This window comes from Artibeus jamaicensis, unplaced genomic scaffold, assembly GCF_021234435.1.
Source record: "Artibeus jamaicensis isolate MK-2021 breed Jamaican fruit bat unplaced genomic scaffold, CSHL_Jam_final contig_1539, whole genome shotgun sequence".
NCBI classification, from domain to species: domain Eukaryota; kingdom Metazoa; phylum Chordata; class Mammalia; order Chiroptera; family Phyllostomidae; genus Artibeus; species Artibeus jamaicensis.
Genome location: NW_026521299.1, coordinates 1,500,534 through 1,517,982, shown reverse-complemented (window position 1 = coordinate 1,517,982; position 17,449 = coordinate 1,500,534). Strand labels below are relative to the sequence as shown.

General features: G+C 57.2%; 1 protein-coding gene across 12 annotated transcripts in view; it reads right to left on the bottom strand.

Moving 5' to 3' along the window:
- Positions 1-343: 343 nt before the first annotated feature.
- The window catches only part of ANKS1A (ankyrin repeat and sterile alpha motif domain containing 1A), a 187,332-nt gene continuing 170,226 nt past the window's right edge, over positions 344-17,449 (bottom strand). For 4 of the 12 annotated variants that reach the window (XM_053669079.1, XM_053669093.1, XM_053669078.1 and 1 more), the window contains 10 exons: positions 13,847-13,945; positions 12,927-13,079; positions 12,725-12,832; positions 9,157-9,321; positions 7,763-7,888; positions 7,441-7,512; positions 7,175-7,261; positions 6,476-6,613; positions 5,158-5,328; positions 3,998-4,185 (listed from right to left, as the gene is read on the bottom strand). In XM_053669079.1, the coding sequence (XP_053525054.1) occupies positions 4,066-4,185; positions 5,158-5,328; positions 6,476-6,613; positions 7,175-7,261; positions 7,441-7,512; positions 7,763-7,888; positions 9,157-9,321; positions 12,725-12,832; positions 12,927-13,079; positions 13,847-13,945 (1,239 nt within the window). In that variant the 3' untranslated portion in view covers positions 3,998-4,065. The other 8 variants (XM_053669086.1, XM_053669089.1, XM_053669070.1 and 5 more) reach the window with 7 other exon arrangements.

The window sequence follows — 17,449 nt, the reverse complement described above, 5'->3', positions numbered from 1 at the left end:
GCCGTGCTCATCACTGCCGACCCAGGGCCTAGCCTGGCCCTCACAGAAAGCAATCACGGAACATTCCAGTTCAAAGACTCCAAAAAGTGAGGCTGGTTTTGTGTCGCTTCTCATTTATTAATTCAGTCTGTTCTAAGTTGTACAGTTATGAAAATAACAAAACCAAAGCTGGAAGCCCGGGAATATTTACACTCTCATGTAGTGAGGTCAGTCTACGTTGTCGCGCAGATTGGTTCTGTTTGGTACCACACGATGTTCGGAGTTTGGACACGGCTGGACAGATTAACAAGTATATGTACAGTAAAATAAAGGGGCGAGTCATTCAAGTATCAAAATACAGAGATAAAGATTAAATAACATTTTTATTACAATTCAGTCCCGTTGCCACACCATCAGCAACAATACTTTTGTGACAGTCATCCTGCAGGCCAGGGCATCTCAAGGACAGACCAAAGTCAGACTAGCTTTCTAACGTCTAGCCGACCACCACCATCAGCTGCCTGCCCAGCCCGAGGCTTCTCAAGCGACTTGCCCCACAATCTGACGCCAGAAGCCCGAGAGGGGCAAGGAGCCTGGTGAAGGCAGAGCCCGTCGGGAGGGCAGCCGTGCTCGGAGTGGCTGGCAAGCAGAAGAGAGGCAACAGGAGAGCCCACGGCCGGTGACGGGGACCAACGCCACGGTCCCCGCTGGACAGGCTCCCACAGCTCAGAGACGCAGAGACCTGCAGGAGCAGGGGCCCTGCCGCCTGCAGCCCGTCCTCGGTCATACTGTTTCTTTCTAGGGAAGGGAGAGTACCTGCCCCAGAGGAGAGTAAAAAAGAAAAAAAGAACCAGTCCTTTCCTTTCAGAAGTAAACCAATCTCAAAATGAAATCCAGAGCCAAAGCAGATTAGGCGAGGCTCTCCCATATGAAAATACCCTGAATAAATAAAGAAGATATAGCAGCTTTGAGGGGAAGGAACGTCTACACGTGACTTACCAACACAAGGCTGGAGAGCTCATCGTAGTGTCTGCACAGTTTTCTTTTTGGACCCACCACCCACACCGAGAGGGGCCCTAGAAGGGCTGGCCCTCCCTGGACCTCAGAGCCCTGCAGCGGCACCGTTTACCCGCTGGCTCTAGTCCTCGTCACCTCCTGAAGAGCGCAGGTCAAGCCTCCAGGCGTCGAGGTTCCTGTTTAGTACCGAAAAGCAGAGGACCACCTGCCTCTGCTCCAGAGAGGTGACTGCCAGGGCCCAGCCCATGTCAGCAGGAGGGCGTGGCCCTGCTTTCAGCATCTGGCCAAACTCGGGCTTGTGAATGGGCCCAGGGAGGCCTCCCTGCAGTGCGCACCAGCCGCGAGTTTCAAAGCTGACCTTCCCTGGGAAGCCGCGTGCTGCTGAGGCCTCGACTTTTGGTGCAGGGACCAGGCTGAGCTGTGCCCAAGAAGCATGAGGTCTGTGCCCTGCTCTGGAAAATACTGGACAATCAGCTGACCTGGCTCTGCCTCCTGGCCTCAGAGCAACCAGCCTCTCATTTTGCTACACCCTGGGAGGAGGAACACACCCACAGTTAAAAAGCAAAGCAAGCCCCAGGGGGCCGGAGGGACAGCGGAGCACCCAGACACCAGCCTGCCCTGAGGACCACATGGGAGAATCACACTGTCACCTTTGCCTTTTCTACACTTGGAACCAGGGATGAGCCAGCAGATGAAAATATAACAGTCAAACCCCTAATTCAGAGACAGTGAGTCCTAATCACAGAGACCTGATTAAACAAACCACAAACTGGCAGGCAGCAGTCTTAGCCGACCTACCCATGAATGCCCGAAACAAAGCTGCTTTTCCTCCTTTCTGACTCACCCCCGCCAGCCTGAAGTCACCAGAGAGCTCGTGGGCCAGGCAGCCCAAGGTACAGCTCTGGCTGGCGGCTGAGGGGGGCCCGGAGCTCCAGGCACCGGCTAGGGCTTCACGGCCCCAGAACTGCTCACCCATCTCCATTTGACCCCCAGACCTTCACTTCTGGAACCCAACACAAACCAGAAGTGCTGCTTCCGCCAGGTGCCTCTCAGGCCATGTCCAGGCCCAGGCGGGGGGACAAGGAGTGTGAGGTTCGCAGGGAACAGTGTCTAACGCAGGTGGGTTGGGAAGCACACGCTGACAACACGGAGTCAGCTCTGCCCCTCGCCCGCCCCTTTCCACTGCCCAAGGCCACTGCCTTCTCGGCAGACCTGATGGAGTTCGCCAAAATCCTGTCCGTGGGCAGAAGCCGGACAGACTGGCCTTGACGGATCTCAGCTTCTCTGTTCTCTGGTCCTATGGCCACTGTCGAAAGGTTGGCAGTTTAACCTAGAGGTCAGAGCCAAGTTTAAAAGTTCAATTATAAAACAAAATTTCTACTAAAAAACGTGTCACTTCTTGACCCTCTGGAGTTCTGGTCTCCTCGGCTAGAGGCCCGCAGCGCTCCCCAGCCAGGGCAGGGCTTGTGCTGCGGGACCGGGGCAGGCCCAGGCCGGCAGCGGAGAGGAGTCCCCTGGGCAGAGGCCGGCCGGGGTCTTCAGAGCTGCAGGTGGGACGGTGGAGGTGGAGATGGTGGCGGCGGAAGCCTGTGCTCCCCACACCTGTGTGTCCGCAGCACAGATGGTTCCTCAGTGGCTCAGCTTGGCAGAAGCAAACACAATGGGGGGAGGAAAGGGTTAACCGAGGGGCCTGCACAGGTGGAGGACATGGCAAGGGCACAGAAAGCAGAAAGGGAACAAGAAGTAGAACAGGATGTCCCTCACAGCCTCCCCTGGTCACCCATGGCCCACGGCCCCTTGTCACCTCTGGCTCAGCGCATCTGCCTGGGAAGGCGCAGGACAGGCAGGTGGGCAGGAGGACCTCCCTGGTTTGCTAACTTGGGTTTCAATTCTAAAGCAGCTGCTGCAACCTACTGGCTTCTCTACTGGACTGAACTGTGTCTGCACTACTCCCTGCTGGGACCTCTCCCTTCCTGTCCCTGGCCACCTAAGCTGACTGGCTGGCACAGCACAACGTGGGGCTTCTTCAGAGCCTGGACCCCGCGACTGCCGCTGCTGGCCCATCTGTGGTGACAGACTGCACCGCCCCCATGCTGGGAAAAGACCGGGTGACAGCTGGCTCACACAGTGTCAGGAAGCCCCTGGAGGACAACGGCAGTTGCTCAGTCCAGGTCACTGCCCTAGAGCGGCTCGGCTCTGGGAGGGCCGTGTGTGTGTGGGGCACGGGCCTCCCTCCTGTGGGGCGACACAGGAAGGCCTTCCTCTGCCGTGAGCTGGACTCCAGAGCCAGCCTGTGACCCACTGGTGAAGACAAGAGGGCCGACCACATATGCCGTCCCCTTCCTTGGAGTGGAAGACCCATCAGGACCGAGAGGCCTGCTGCATGAAGCTGGCCTGCTGCGCTCCAACGCCCAGCGCCCCACGCTCCGGAGCTGGCCCTGCGCCCCAGTGCCTGACGCAGAATGTGGCCCTCACAGAAAGCAGTCTGACTCTGGCCCAGCTACCTCGCCGAGCTTGCTCTCACACTGGGGAGGCCAGCACCTCATGCATGGGAGAGAGAGAGACGGCCGTGGGCCAGATGTGATCAGAGCGCAAGGGGATTCTGGCATCAGGCGGTCACAGTGGTCGGTTGTGGCAAGAAAGGTGCAAACAGACAGCTGTTAGCAGCAGCCCCCACCGAGGCTCAGCACAGAAGACAGCGGAGGAGAGCGGGGGCCCGGCCTGGTCACAGCGAGCCAGCACTGGGCTGCTTGGACTCCGCTCGAAGACCGTCCCACCCTTGGGATCCGCAGTGCCTGCCCGCTGAGGCTTCGGGGGCGCGGCGGGGCCCCTTAGCCCTCTCGGTGCCCACCTCAAAGGCAACTCACCCCCCAAGCTGGCCTTGCCCAGGGGGATTCACAGTGTCCGGTGGTAGGTACAAGCTGTGAGTGCAGTATCTGCAGCTGCTGCCCAGGAGCAGAGCAGGTCCCGGGGCAGGGCCCGGTGTCAGCAGCTGGAAGGAGAGTTGAGAAGAGCAGAAAGACCGGGTGGCAAGGCACAGTGAGACTAGTGGAGACAGGGAGTGGGTGGCTAGAAGATAGTGGTCTCATACTTGGTGCTGAGGCTCCGCTTAGAGTCTGGTTTGGGGTCCACCACCCAGGAGACGCTGGCATGGGACTGGGGCTCTGGGTCCATGTCAGGTGGCTCCAGCTGCCAAGGAAGAAGGGTGAAGAGTCAGAGAATGCTGCACCCAGGCCGGGGCATCTCAAGGACAGACCAAAGTCAGACTAGCTTTCTAAAGGTCTAGCTGACTGCGACCACCAGCTGCCTGCCCAGCCTGAGGCTTCTCAAGCGATTCGTCCCACAATCTGATGCCCGGAGCCCGAGGGGCGCAGAGCCTGTCGGGGGGGAAGCCAGAGAGCAGGCTCCCTGGGGGTGGAGGGGCAGAAGGGACACCCTCCCTGGCTCATCATGGGAGGGCCACCTCTGGGCCTCGGCATGGGCAGCTTGTCCCAGGGATTTCTTGGAGCTGTTTGCTCCAGGCCCCAAAGCCGTGGGATAGGGAGGGACAGGGGTTTGGAAACTGCAAGCCTCAGGCCCCTCGGGAGGGGCCAGCAAGCTCACCCAGGGCAAGGCCACAGCTGGCACCCCAGGCGCCCGGAGAGGGGACACACAGCACAAGGGCTAAAGCACAGATAGCGCGGCATGGGGACAGCTCAGGAAAGAAGGGCACCACACAGGAAAGGGGGGGCACGAGTCTCGGGGAGCTCACGGTCCCTCCGGGGAGACTGACACACAGACACAGGTGACGTAAAGACCTTGACTCCAGGACTAACGGATGGCAGCGGTAGGTAAGAAGGACGATGGGTGGTGCAGGTGTGACAGTAACAACAGCGACTAGCGGGGGGCAGCGGCACCTGGGGTGCGAAGCAAAGCAGACACAGACGGGGCGACATCACGGGTCCGCCTGCACTGCTCCGCAGCCCCGCGGGGCCGGGCCCTGGTAAGCCTGCTGAGCAGGACGGTGGGCAGCTGTCCACTTCAGGTCGGGGGGGTCCCAGGTGAGGGCTTGGAGCAGGAGCCTGATGGGCAGGGTGGCTTCCTGAGGGGTCAGCTGCCTGAAGTGTCCCCCGGCCCCCGCCCGAGCCCAGGGCGTGGGGAGTCCCGAGATGGGCCACGTACTGCTGACTTCCTCACGCCAACACGAGGCTTAGGCACTGGCTTGGAAGATTTTGTCTCGACCATCTCAGCTGCAGAGGTGCCAATCGGCCTGGACTTCTGGGCCTGCAGGGCCAGCTGGTAGGCCACCTCGAACGCCTGCCCCAGCGTCAGGATGATCTCGTAGGTCAGGTTCTGGGAGGAAACAGCACGACTCAGGCAGGCGGACGGAGGAGCTGCCACCCTGGCCTCACACCCCTGGGCACTGGCATGGAGGCGCCTGGACAGGTCCCAAAAGTACAGTCAATTCTGCTGGGACTTCTTTCTGTCCCAAAGCAACTGAGACACTAGGGAACGATCTGAGCTTAATGCGTACTTGGTGTCTCACGCAGGGTTTCCTCAGAGAGAAACACCAGGCAAGTGCAGAGCTGCGCCCCGCTGACCCAAGTCAGCTAGAGAGTCAAGTTCATTGGGGGCATTTATGCACTTCTCTGCCATTCAGTATGACCAGAGTGGTGCCGGGGTTTTTACTCAGTCCCCATCTCCTTTCTCACACACCGCCAACGAAGTTTCTGGGTGCTGCGCCCCTGGCCCTGCCCTGTACCCCCGCTGTGCGACTTCCCAGAGCACAGCGGTCTGTAGGAGCGCAGAAGCATTGCGGTAGGACTGAAGTGGGAAACCTGCGTGACAAGTCAGTGCCAGGAATGAGGAGTGGGTGGACTGCTGCGGTTCATCTTGAAAGCAAGCTCACAAGGTTGGTCATATAACACGCCCTTCACAGACGAGGGCCTGACGCCGGGCCCAGAGCCGCGCACGGAGGCCCTGGGGCTGGGAACCCCTGAGCTGACTGTTCCAGAAGCTACAGATCCAGGAACTCGCTACTCTCCCCAAGGGCAGCAGGGAGCCCTCCAGGTGTCCACTCCCCGTGGGCAACACCCCCTCGGCCCAGCACCAGAGTCTAGAACTAGCAGGAATCTGGGGGCCCCGCTGCCCCCACAGAGGAGGAGGCAGAGGGCATTCGGGGAGACTGCCCTGCAGCAGGGGTGGGGAATCAGGGTGGCAGGTGACAAACAACCTAGGGGGACAAAGGCCACGAGACCGACACAACATGTGCCAGAAGGAGGAAAACCTCCGTTACTAGAACCCTGGACAAGCCCTGGTCCTGTTCCGTGCTGATTCAGTCACTGCTGGAGAGAGGGGACGGGACGGGGCGGCTGCTGCAGCTTCACTCCTGAACCAAACACTCGCTCAGAGCCCGCCAGGTGCCAGGACAGCACCACACGGAGGCTGTCTCCGTGCAGGCCCCCCTTCCAGCTGTGCCCAGCTGCAGGACTGCACCCACCACATCCACTGTGCTGAAAACGTGGCAATAGTGGTGGCTGGTCTGCAGGTCCTTGGTGATGTAGGCGAACGTACAGAGGTCCTCCGGGTCCTGGGCTGCACAGGAAATGTTCCGGATCTCGTGCTCGGCAATGATGTTCTGCCAAAAAAAATAGCCAGGCCTGGAACCCTTGGCCTCCCTGAGGGCACACCTTAGCCCTTGACCTTCCTGCATCCCAGCCCAGGGTGTGAGCCGAGCGCCACTTCATTTCTTTTGGTGGGAGTGGTGGGGGCAGTGTCTAATCTTGCATGATTTAGGTTTGGGGTCCCCACCCTTGACCACAGCAGCTGATGGAGTAAAATGTTCACATCCAATCACCAGCTCCCCAGCCCCTCTGCCTTCCAGGGTGAGGGCAAGGAGAAAAAGGTATCAGCGGGGGGGGGAGGGGGGTGCCCAGACAGGACATGGGGGAGCCCTTTGTTCACTAAGGGACTCACACCACTGAACACTTCTGAGCAGGTAAGCGGGGTGATGAAGCCCTGTTGAGGGAGCCATGGAGTGGTGGGCACCACTGCGCGGCCCCAGGACTGGGTGGGCCAGGGTAGAGAGGGAGAGGAATAAAAGGGGCTGAGAGTACTTCAGGAAAGACACACTGCCAGTGAGGGGTGAGGGACAGGGAGAAAGGGCCCCTCCTCCCACCAGCACCTGTGAGAAACACACCTTGTTGGAGGCGTCAATGAACTTGACGCCTCTGTAGGTGATGGACAGGATGATGGTGGGGATCTTCTTCATGTGCTCTGTGGATTTCTATGGGAAATACGGCAGCCTGTGAACACTCCTTCTCAGGGCTAAGCCCCTTGGATTCCACAGCCCCCCAACCCCCTCCCTCCCCCCCAGCCTCACACAGGACCCAGGTGGCTGCAGCTGGCGCCCTACTTGCTGCCTTCGTCCTAGCCAGCCCCTCTCACCCCATAAAGATAACCCACCCGCATCTTGGCACAGGCGTCTTGTGTGGATTCCGTCCCTCGAAGATCTTTGATCAACATGGAGCCCAGATACTGTGGGAGTGAGCAGTGGCCAAGCTTAAGGAGTGTCCCACGCTGTCACACAGGGGTGACCCAACCAATTCAGGACCGCAGTTAGAGGGTCCCTTCTCCCAGTGGTTCCCTGCTCCCACACTGGCTGGGGTGGTCCCCCTTCCCCCACCCGGTGCTGGGAGCATCCGAGGAGCCCTGAGCGGGGGTGCGACAGTGGCGTGGGGGCAGAAGCAGGGAGCCAAGCTGGGCTGGGAGGGCAGGGGCCACTTACATTGGCTTCATAACCGCAGGATTCAAAGATGAGTTTCTCTGGCCGGTGCTGCCAACTCTGCACAGGGGCATAAGGGGCAGCAAGGCTGGGGGGCCGGAGGGTTAGCCTGGCTTCACGGTGCTCTTCCTGCAGAACATGCGGGGTCACAAGTCTTCCCCCCCCCACCCATCCAGAGGAGCTCATAGGTTCCATGCCTGGCTCTAGCACACCCAACAGGGAAGAAGCCAGCCACCTGAAGGCCAAGGGCAGGGTGAGGACAGCAGGAGGCAGACAGTCATTCAAAGTCACTTGTGGCAAAGGGGAGAACTGTCCATGCCAGAGAAAAGGAGGAGCAAGGCCCCAAGGCCCCGAAAGCAGGCTTAGTCAGAAAGGCCCTGCGGTGTCTGAGATGAGCCTTAACAGAGACAGGGAGTGACAAGTCTAGACACGGGGCAGCACGAGGCACGGAGCACAGGGATCGGGAGCCAGACCCCTGGAAGCCTCATGCCCCAGCCTAGGCCCCTGGATCTGAGCCTGGGGTGGGGAAGCACTGAGGGCCCCGCAGCCAGGACGCACTGTAGTGAGCACCTGGCAGCGGCGGGGGCAGGGGTGGGGTGGGCTGCTGCAGCACCCACCCTGCCACCCTGTGAGGGGATACGCTCCTTCCTTAGGGCACTGGTGGAAGGAAGGGGATGGAGGGGCAAGATCCAGGAAGTACTTGCGACTCCCATTCCCAGCAATGTGCAGACCAGAGCGACCAGGGCAACCAGAGCCCTCAGATCACAGCCCTGTAAGGCTTGTGAAACTCATGGCCAAGCTAGTGGGAAGGTTGGGAAATGCCCAGAGGCCAGAAATGAGTGTGAGTTAGGAAGGAAAAGGAGTGAAGCTAAAGTTCACCCTGAGGGTGATGAGGGGCTCCCCCAATCTGGAAGGCAGCTCCGATGCACAATGGCAAGGGCTGCGGGGGACCCGGAGAGTGTGCGGAGGTGGGAGGCACAGCTGAGAAGGTGAGGCAGGCAGCTGCCCCCACCACTGAGCTACAGAAACAGCAGGAGGAGCTGAGCCGGGCCCAGGCTGGTCCAGACTGCAGTCCCAAGGTGCAGAACAGCAGGAGGTGGAGTTGTGGGGGAGGGACAGAAAGTTCTGGAGAAAGGGGAGGGATAGGACAAAAAGGCCAAGATGGGGCTGAGTGGGAACAGCTGAGGGAGGCCCTGACAGTGACAGCAGAAGCGAGGAGCTGAGGGCCTGGGGGCCTAGCACAGGCAGCCAATGGGCCGCCGGGAGAGGGCGGGTGTCTTCTTCCCGCTCCCAGCAGGGCTCGGGCACTGGGCTGGGGCTGAGCCTGGGGCTAGGAGGCCCTGTCTTTTCCAGAGGAACGAGGGGACCTCTGCCTGCAGCACCCCCTCCCACCTTACCTGGATTCTGAAGCGCTCTGCTCGAGAGGGTGCCGTGGGGTCAGGAAGACTGTCATGCCGCCTTCTGCCTGTATCCCCAGGAGGAAGCAGCAGGTCCGCAGACCGTGCGGTGCATGAGTCACTCTGGCTCAAAGGGGACGATGTCTGGGAGAACAAGTCTTGGCACTGCAGCAGGGACAAATCCGGGTGAAACTCAGAGCCATTGGGCTAGGGCCTGGGCTGCTGAGGGCTCTCAGGGGTAGCAGTGAGCCAGACAAGACAGCCTCTGTCTGGGCTTGGAGGAGCCAGACAAATGGCTCACTGGGCCCAGCCTGAGTACAATCAAAGCAACCCCATTCTTGTTGGAGCCAAAAGACCTGTGGGTGAGCAGCCACCCCGAGCAACCCCCTTCAGTAGCATGCCCCTTGGCCTTGAGCTGCAAAGGGAAATGGGAGGTAATAGGGCTGGGAAGTCCTTTCCAATTGTCAAAATATCTGTCACGATCCATTGTGAGTGTCTGAAACACGTGACCAAATCCGGGGCTTGCTCTTGAGAAAACACACAGCAGCAGCAGTCGGCACCCTGAGGGCCTATCTCACAAGAACAGGGGTCAGTGTCTGCAGTTTTTATAGCTGATGTCGATTGTGTGTGGTTCTCAGGCCCAGTCTGCCTCGGCTTCCCGTGCGTAGGAGGAGGATAAAACGGCACCCACTTCTGAGTCTGCTGGAGGTGGGTGGAGGCGCTCAGAGCCAGGCGCCTGTCACGGGGTCACCACCGCTCACCACCACCCACCCACAGCTCAGTTCCGAGGGCTGGGGGACGGGCACCCCACACCACTCACAGGGTCTAACCTGCTCTGCGGTCAGGGATCACCTGGTTACAGCAAAGCACCTGTGAGGGCCTTTTGAATTGCAGGTTCTCTCAAACACCCTGCTACAGGGATCTTTCTGCAGAAGACTTGGGGTGGGCGGCGGTTAGGAGACCCAGGTCCCACCGTGCAGTCCGAGCATTGTGTCAGGTCCAGGCTCGTGTCACACCGCCCGACCCCTGGCTGCCTGAGCACAGCTGACTGTTGCACTTAGACACGGCACCCAGCCAGCCCTCCGGGGTCCGATGTTGTTTTCCTGGTTTCCTAACACCGTGCTGCACATATTCAGGTGCTTCTGTGCTGGGCGTGTGGATGTTCACTGGGGCCACTTCCTCACGTCGGACTGCTCCCCTTCTCACTATGTAGGGTCCTTCTTTGTCTCTCACGATAGCCTTGGTCTGAAAGTTTATTTTGTCGGATGTAAGTACTGCTACCCCTGCTTTTTGTTTTTCATTTGCATGAAATAGCTTTTTCCATCCCTGTACTTTCAGTCTGTGTGTATCCTTCGATCTGAGGTGTGTCTCTTGGAGGCAGCGTATACATGGGTCTTGTTTTCTTATCATTCAGCTACCCTGTGTCTTTTGGATGGAGCACTTAGGCCATTTCCATTTAAGGTGGTTACTGACAGATATGCACGTAGTGCCACTTTATTGTTAGACTGTTTTTCTCTTTTTTTTTTCCTTCTTTCCCTTCCTTCCCCTTCCCCTTCTTAAAGCAATCTTTTTAATATTTGTTGCAGTACTGGTTTGGTGTTAACAAACTCCTTTAGCTTCTTCTTGTCTGGGAAGTTCCTTATTTCTCCTCTGATTTAAAATGACAGCCTCGCTGGGTAAAGTAGCCTTGGTTGTAGGTCCTCAGTTTTCATCACCTTGAATATTTCACAACACTCCCTTTGGGACTGAAATGTTTCTGTTGAGAAAGCAGCTGGCAGTCTAGTTGGTGCTCCCTTGTAGGTAACTACCTGCTTTTCTCTTGTGGCTTTTAGGATTCTCTCCTTGCCTGTAAGGGTTGTCATTTTAATCACTAGGCCTCCTTGGGTTCAACCTGTTTAGGACTCTCTGAGCTTCCTGGACTTGTGTCTTTTTCCTTCAGCAGATTAGGGAAGTTTTTGGTCACCATTTCTTCAAATAGGTTTTCGATCCCTTGCTCACTCTCTTCTTTTTCTGGTATTCCTATGATGCGGATGTTGTTATGCTTCATATCCAAAACATTTCTTAAGTTCTCCTCATTTTTTAAAATTCTTTTTTCTTTTTGCTGCTGTGCCTGGGTGTTTTTTCCTACCTTGTCCTCCAAGTCACTGATTTGATCCTCTGCTCATCTAACCTACTGTTTATTCTTCCAGTGCATTATTTATTTCAGATGTCGTAATCTTTATTTCTGACTGGCTCTTTACCTGGTTTCTTTGTCTTTTTTCATGCTGTTGAGTATCCTTATAATCATTACTCTAAACTCTCTATCTGATAAATTGTTTGCCTCCATTTCATCTAGTTCTTCTTCTAGAGAATTCTCTTGCTCTTTCATTTGGGGTCTGTTTGTCTTTTGATTCTGACTGCTTCTCTGTATTATTTCTACGTATTAGGCAGATCTGCAAAGACTCTGGAGCAGACCTTTGTCAGATGCTGCCTGTGACCGGCCCTGGGCAAGTCCGCAGCGTGTGCTCCCTCTGCCAGGCCTGTTTGTGTGCAGCAAGAACCAGAATGCACACCAAGGCAGGCTTTTACCAGCACTGGGTCTTGGGGAGGGTCAACTAGGCCAGAGCTCCCAGAGATCTGCCTTAGCTGTTAAACTTAATCAGTGACATAGCTTCAAGTTGTACTCGTTGAAGCTCCACAGGTCAGGGAAGAGTGATTCCTGTGGGTGGGCTACTGCTTCTCAGGCTGATGCCATTCAGAGAGGAGTGCTCTGCCTGAGACAGGGGGCCTCTGCAGTGTGGGGAATGACTCAGCACAGGGATCCTGGTGGTCGTCCCTTCAGTTCTCTCCCCAGAGCCACCAGCCCCAGACTCTCCTAAAGCATCTTTAGTCTATTCTGCCTTCCCTCTGCCAGAGGCCAGGGTAAGTGGCTGTAAATGGAATCTTGTCTGCTGGCCCTTTAACAGGCTTTCTGCATCTTCAGCCGTCCCTCCCTGGCAGACAGAAACCCTGATGCTTTTCACAGCTGGATGTTATCTCAGTTCCTTTTGAGGCTCTGGTGCTGTAGGCTGGGGAGCCTAGCTTAGGGTTTGGACCCCCAACTTCCCAGTGGGAACCCCCGGCTGCTGAAATACCCCTCTGCAGCTTCAGCTGCCACCCATGGGAACTCGGCTGACCGGCTCGTGCCTCCTCTGCACTCCCTACCAGTCACGTTGCGGTGAGGCTGTTTCTTCTGTCTGTCCTTGGGTATAAGGCTTCTCTCCAGCTTGTGTTCAGTTGGTTATTCAGGATCCTGACATTGTACTTGCCACTTATTCTTTAGATGGGAGGCATGTATTGATAAATAACCACTCCAAACAACTGCGCCCAGACCAGGCCCTGACAACAAGAGGGGAGGGATTCTCTGCTCCTCCACCAGAGACCATGCTGCCTCTAAAGAATTCCTAAAGAACCCCCTTCAGGGGGTGGGCTGGGATGGGGGTAAAGGGCAGAAAACTGTACTTGAACAACAGTTAAAAAAAAACAACTCCCTTCAATTCTCAACAACACAAAGAACACACACATCCCTTTCCATCCTTCTCCAACTCACTCTAAGCTGGGAAAACCTCGGGGGCTTCTGGGGCGGCTCCTCGTAGGGCCTGTCTGCAAGGGAGGCGATGATGCGCTTGCGATGGCCGAGCGGGTGAACCTTTAGAACCTGGATGGGAGGGAGAGCATAGCATTCAGGTGGGGACTGGCCCAGGGCAACTCCTGCTTGGAGAGAAGCCAGGCTGAGCAGGAGCCGCACTCACATTGACGAGCTCCAGCTCCCAGAGGTTCTTCACAGTGTCGATGGAGCTGTAGCCACTGGACAGGAAGGAGTGGACATAGTCCTGCAGCCCCAGGGAGTCCAGCCAGGAGGGCACCGATGAGGGACTGTTCCCGTCACAGCCCAGGGCCTTCACCTGCAGGGCAAGGAGGGGTGGCGGGGCTCGCATCTCAGCACTCTAGAGACAAGGTCCCTGGGGGCTATGGAGACGTGTGCCTGCTCACGCAGTCCACATGACAGACCATGCCCAGGTATATATGGGGGAGGTGCTCAGGGCCCCGGAGGGGACACCCCGCTGACAGCCTTTTCAGTTGTGGCACTGATTTCAGGTTCCCTTCTGGAGACTTCCATTGCATCCTGGGTCAGGAAGCTGGGGAGGAGGGTCTGCAGAAGGCCCCACTATGTTCTTAGCAGGTCAAGGACCCAGTGGGACAAGAAAACAGTGTGTGTTCATGAAGCAGGCATTGATCTCACCTGTTGGGACTTGTTTACATTTCTTGAGCTCTGGGCAAGTGGAAGGGACAAGGGGACACTGGACTCAGTACCAGCATAGTCAAGGAAAGGCCAGGCCCCACTAGCCCCTGGCTCCCCAGGGACAGATGCCAGGGGTCAGCACTGGCTGGCTTGGTTTAAAGTGTTTGAGGAGGGACCCCAGTGGGGTTCTAGGAGCCAAGCCTGTGGCCACCATGCTCCCACACCAGGTGGAGGCTGCAAGCACTCCTGAGGCCAGACCAGGTTCTCACTGTCCCTAGTGTTTTGCCAGCTCTCTGGGACCCCCAGAATGAGGGCAGACCCCCCAGAGTGATCTGCAAGCCCAGAGCCAAGCTCCTTCCCTATTCTGGGTTCTAGGGAGGTAGCCCTGGCTCTGGCGAAGACCAAGGCTGCAGAGCTGTGGGTGATCACCTTGGGCAGGGACCGTGCGGCCTGGAGCAGCTTCCGGCGGTGCTGTGGGTCACTGATGCCAATATCCCGTAGATCCTGCTCCTCCATCACGTTGGACCCCTAGGAGCAGAATGGAGAATGTGAGGCCCCTCCTGTGCAGATGGCTGGGTCACCTGCAGGTGTCAGGCTGGCCTTTCATAGCTCCTCACCTAATTCTTCCCTTTTGCCACATGTACCAAGAAGAATTGGAGACCTGGGACTCCCAGGGAGGCCAGGCCCTGGCACGCAGCCTTGTGCATGCAGGTGGCCAAGGAAAGCTGCAGACAAAGTGGCCTGGTCTCCCACTTTGGAGGGAGAGGCCCAGCCTCCCACTCCCACCAAAGCAGCATGCAGGTGAGCTGGGAAGTGCTGGCTCTGGAACATGCATGGGTGCAGACCTAGGCCACACCAGGCAGGGCCCTGGGGGACAGTGCAAGCCCAGGCCCAGCCAGAAGCCCTAGCTCACTTCTGAGCTAATTCGCATTTTCCTGGGGAGGACGTTTCACGACCATCCGAGGTGATGGACAGGTGGACTAATCCCAGTCTCCCCAGGCAACTGCCCTGCATGTCCCTCCAGAGCCCAGCTGGGCACATACATGCGTGTACAAGCTTCACTTTCACACAGATTTTATTCCTCTGGGCCTGCAGAAGGTCCCGTGGGCCCTGGGCCCCACTCTAGGCCTGAGGCCAGTCCCAGCGTCAACCCCGAGCCCAGGCATCACCATGCTGAGGTCCTGCCGTCACTGCGGGTCCAAACCCAGGGTATGCTGACAGGGAGAGGCGGAGGGAGGCAGGCGCCGGCGCGGACTTCTCCACCTGACCACACCTGTGGAGGGCCTCAACTGAACTGAACAGTGAACCTCAAACAGGGCGGCACCACAGTGATTTCCGAAACTCCTGTCGCAACCCCAACATTGGCTCCTAAGCCTTCATGAGCATTTAGGGCAATGGAGACTGACAACCAGGAAAACCAGGTCCAGCTGGAGATGAGGCCTTCACCAAAAAGACCCCAGGCAAGAGGACGAGGCACTGTATGCAGCGTTGAGAAGAGGGGCTAATGGAAGCAGAACGGAAACAGAGGAGATTATGGAGGTCAAAGCAAACGGTTGCAGAGCATGTGCTGGGCACAAGGCGGGGCCTCCTGACCCCCTGGTCTTGCCACACCTGCATTCTGTGGTATTAGTTTGAGTACATACTAGTTTAAAATATATATACACATAGTTTTAATATATACGAGGTCTGTGAGGAAAAAAGTACGACTACTGTTAATGAGAACACTCTGCGTGGCATCGATGTAACCTGGCAGCTGAGGAGAGTGGACTGGAATGCGTGTGTGTGAACAGGGACAGTGTCACAGTGGGGGTGGGAGACGCCACTGAGTGACGTGTGTACTGTGTGGCCATCATATTAAAAATGACTGAGTCTGTAGAGCAATGAATCTGCATCAAATTTTGTGTGCAGCTTGACCATGTTCTGCAGAAACTATTCGGATGATTCAGAAGGCCGCAGCTGTGGGCAACTGGTGACTGGCAGCTTCATCATGACAATGTGCCCACTCGTGTGTCACGTCTCATGCAGAGTTTTTGGCAAAACATCCAATCACCCAGGGACTCAGCCCCCTACAGCCCAGATTTGGACCCTGTGACTTCTGGCTTTTCCCCAAACTAAAATCACCTTTGAAAGGGAAGGGATTTTATCGACTGTTGATGAGATTCAGGAAAATACGATGGGGCAGTTGACGGTGACTGGGAGAACTGTGTGAGGTCCCAAGTGGCCTACTCTGAATGCAGCATTGTCCTCTGTACAATGTTCCTTGCATCTTCTTCAAAACATGTCTGTACTTCTCATATTACATGGCTCCATGGCTGGATACTTTCTGGACTATATAAAAAAATAAGGTGCTACAGATCCTCACAGACAAGAAACATCATTCTGGAAGTTACCACACCTTACTAAAAGAGAAAGGGACTACTGCCTTCTAGAAACTTCTTCACGAGGAGAACTGTGGGGGAAGGGGACCTCCTACGCCCCGCACCCACAGCTGCCGAGGGCTCATTGAAGAGTCAGTGTTAGGGAGCCAACACAGGAGAACAGCTCCTGGGACTCAGCATTTCAACTATAGAGGTCTTCTTAGATGTTTAAAAAGTTCATTTTGAGTGAATTTGATACACATAACTAGACTGCACTTGGCCTGGCTGGGCTCAGCTGCTGAGGAGGGGGCAGGAGGGCAGTAGAGGTGGGACACTGGTCCTCACAACCAGGGGCAGTGTCACTCCTGCTCCCACACTGCAGGCGAGGAAACGGGGTACACGGCTGCTGGGGCTGCCGGGGGCCCCTTCTTGGCCACGGCCCGCGTTGCAGACGCTGAAGGAAGAGCAGAGCAACGGGTGGCCCTGAGGGCGTTGCCCGGGCCCCCACTGCTGCTGTCGGCGAGAGAAGTGACACGTGAAGACGCAGCAACATGGGTCCTGACCACGTCCTGGTGCTGTGCTGGGGTTTTATACCCACCACCTGGGAAGGCCCTGCCAATGCACCGTCGAGGCCCAAACCGTCCACATGGCGCAGAGACACCGAGGCCCCGAGAACCACGCCGGCGCGTCAGAAGTCACAGAGCCCGTGAACGAAGGGCAAAGGGACAGCTGCCCCTCCACCTGACCGACTCCGAAGTCTGCCCCAGGCTCCTTTCTCGGTCAGGTGGGGTCTGATGAAGACAAAGCAGCGTGGAAGGTGTGAGTGGCGGCAGCCTGGGGACAGGAGCAGGGACTCTGTCACAGGCTGGGACTCGGTCCTTGGCAGTTGGAGGTGCCATACTGCCCCCCTCACCCCCTGCACTTGTGTTTTGGACAAGTGTTCCTCCTAGGACACTCCCAGAAATAGAAGAGGGGAGGGCCTGCCAGGCCGCACAGTGAGGGGCAGTCAGTACCTGGCCCAGGCCTCTGCGTCTGGGGACCTGGAGCTGGCTGACCGGGGAAAGGCCCGCCAGCCCGTGGCACTCAGTGAGGGGCAGGGCAAATCTGCCCTGCAGGACGACTTGCACGATGGTGCCCGATGGCACACACTGTTACTGGGTGTCCTGCCTGGATACAGCACCCACTAGAAGCCTATCGTGGTGGCTATAATTAGTTCCCCCTTTCCACGAGCCCAGTCCATCTGAATGCTTTTTCCTCCCTACTGGTATTCTCCTCGGGCTCCACTAACAGGCGCAGAAGGTGGCACCTCGCACAGTAGCTCATCACTGCCAAGCAGGGTCTCTGAGGCTCCAGGTCCCTGGGCATAGCTCACTGGATGGACAGAGGGTGGGCGGTCTGCAGCCAGGGCAGGGTCCGGGCAGGGTGCACTCCAGGTAGAAGGGAGGGGCTGAGCAGGCCCACATTCCTCTTTCGTAAGCTTTCTCCTGCCCTCCAGGGCTCCAATTATGATGAGATACTTGACCATATGATTTTAGAAGGAAAGGTCCTTTTACATCTCGGGAAGCATCCTGCTTGTTAATATTTTGCTAAACATTTCTGTAACTGCCAGCGCACTGTCGTGGGCCTTTTCGGCCGAAGGGAAAACAGGCTGGGTGCCTGCGGAGGGTCCAAGGCT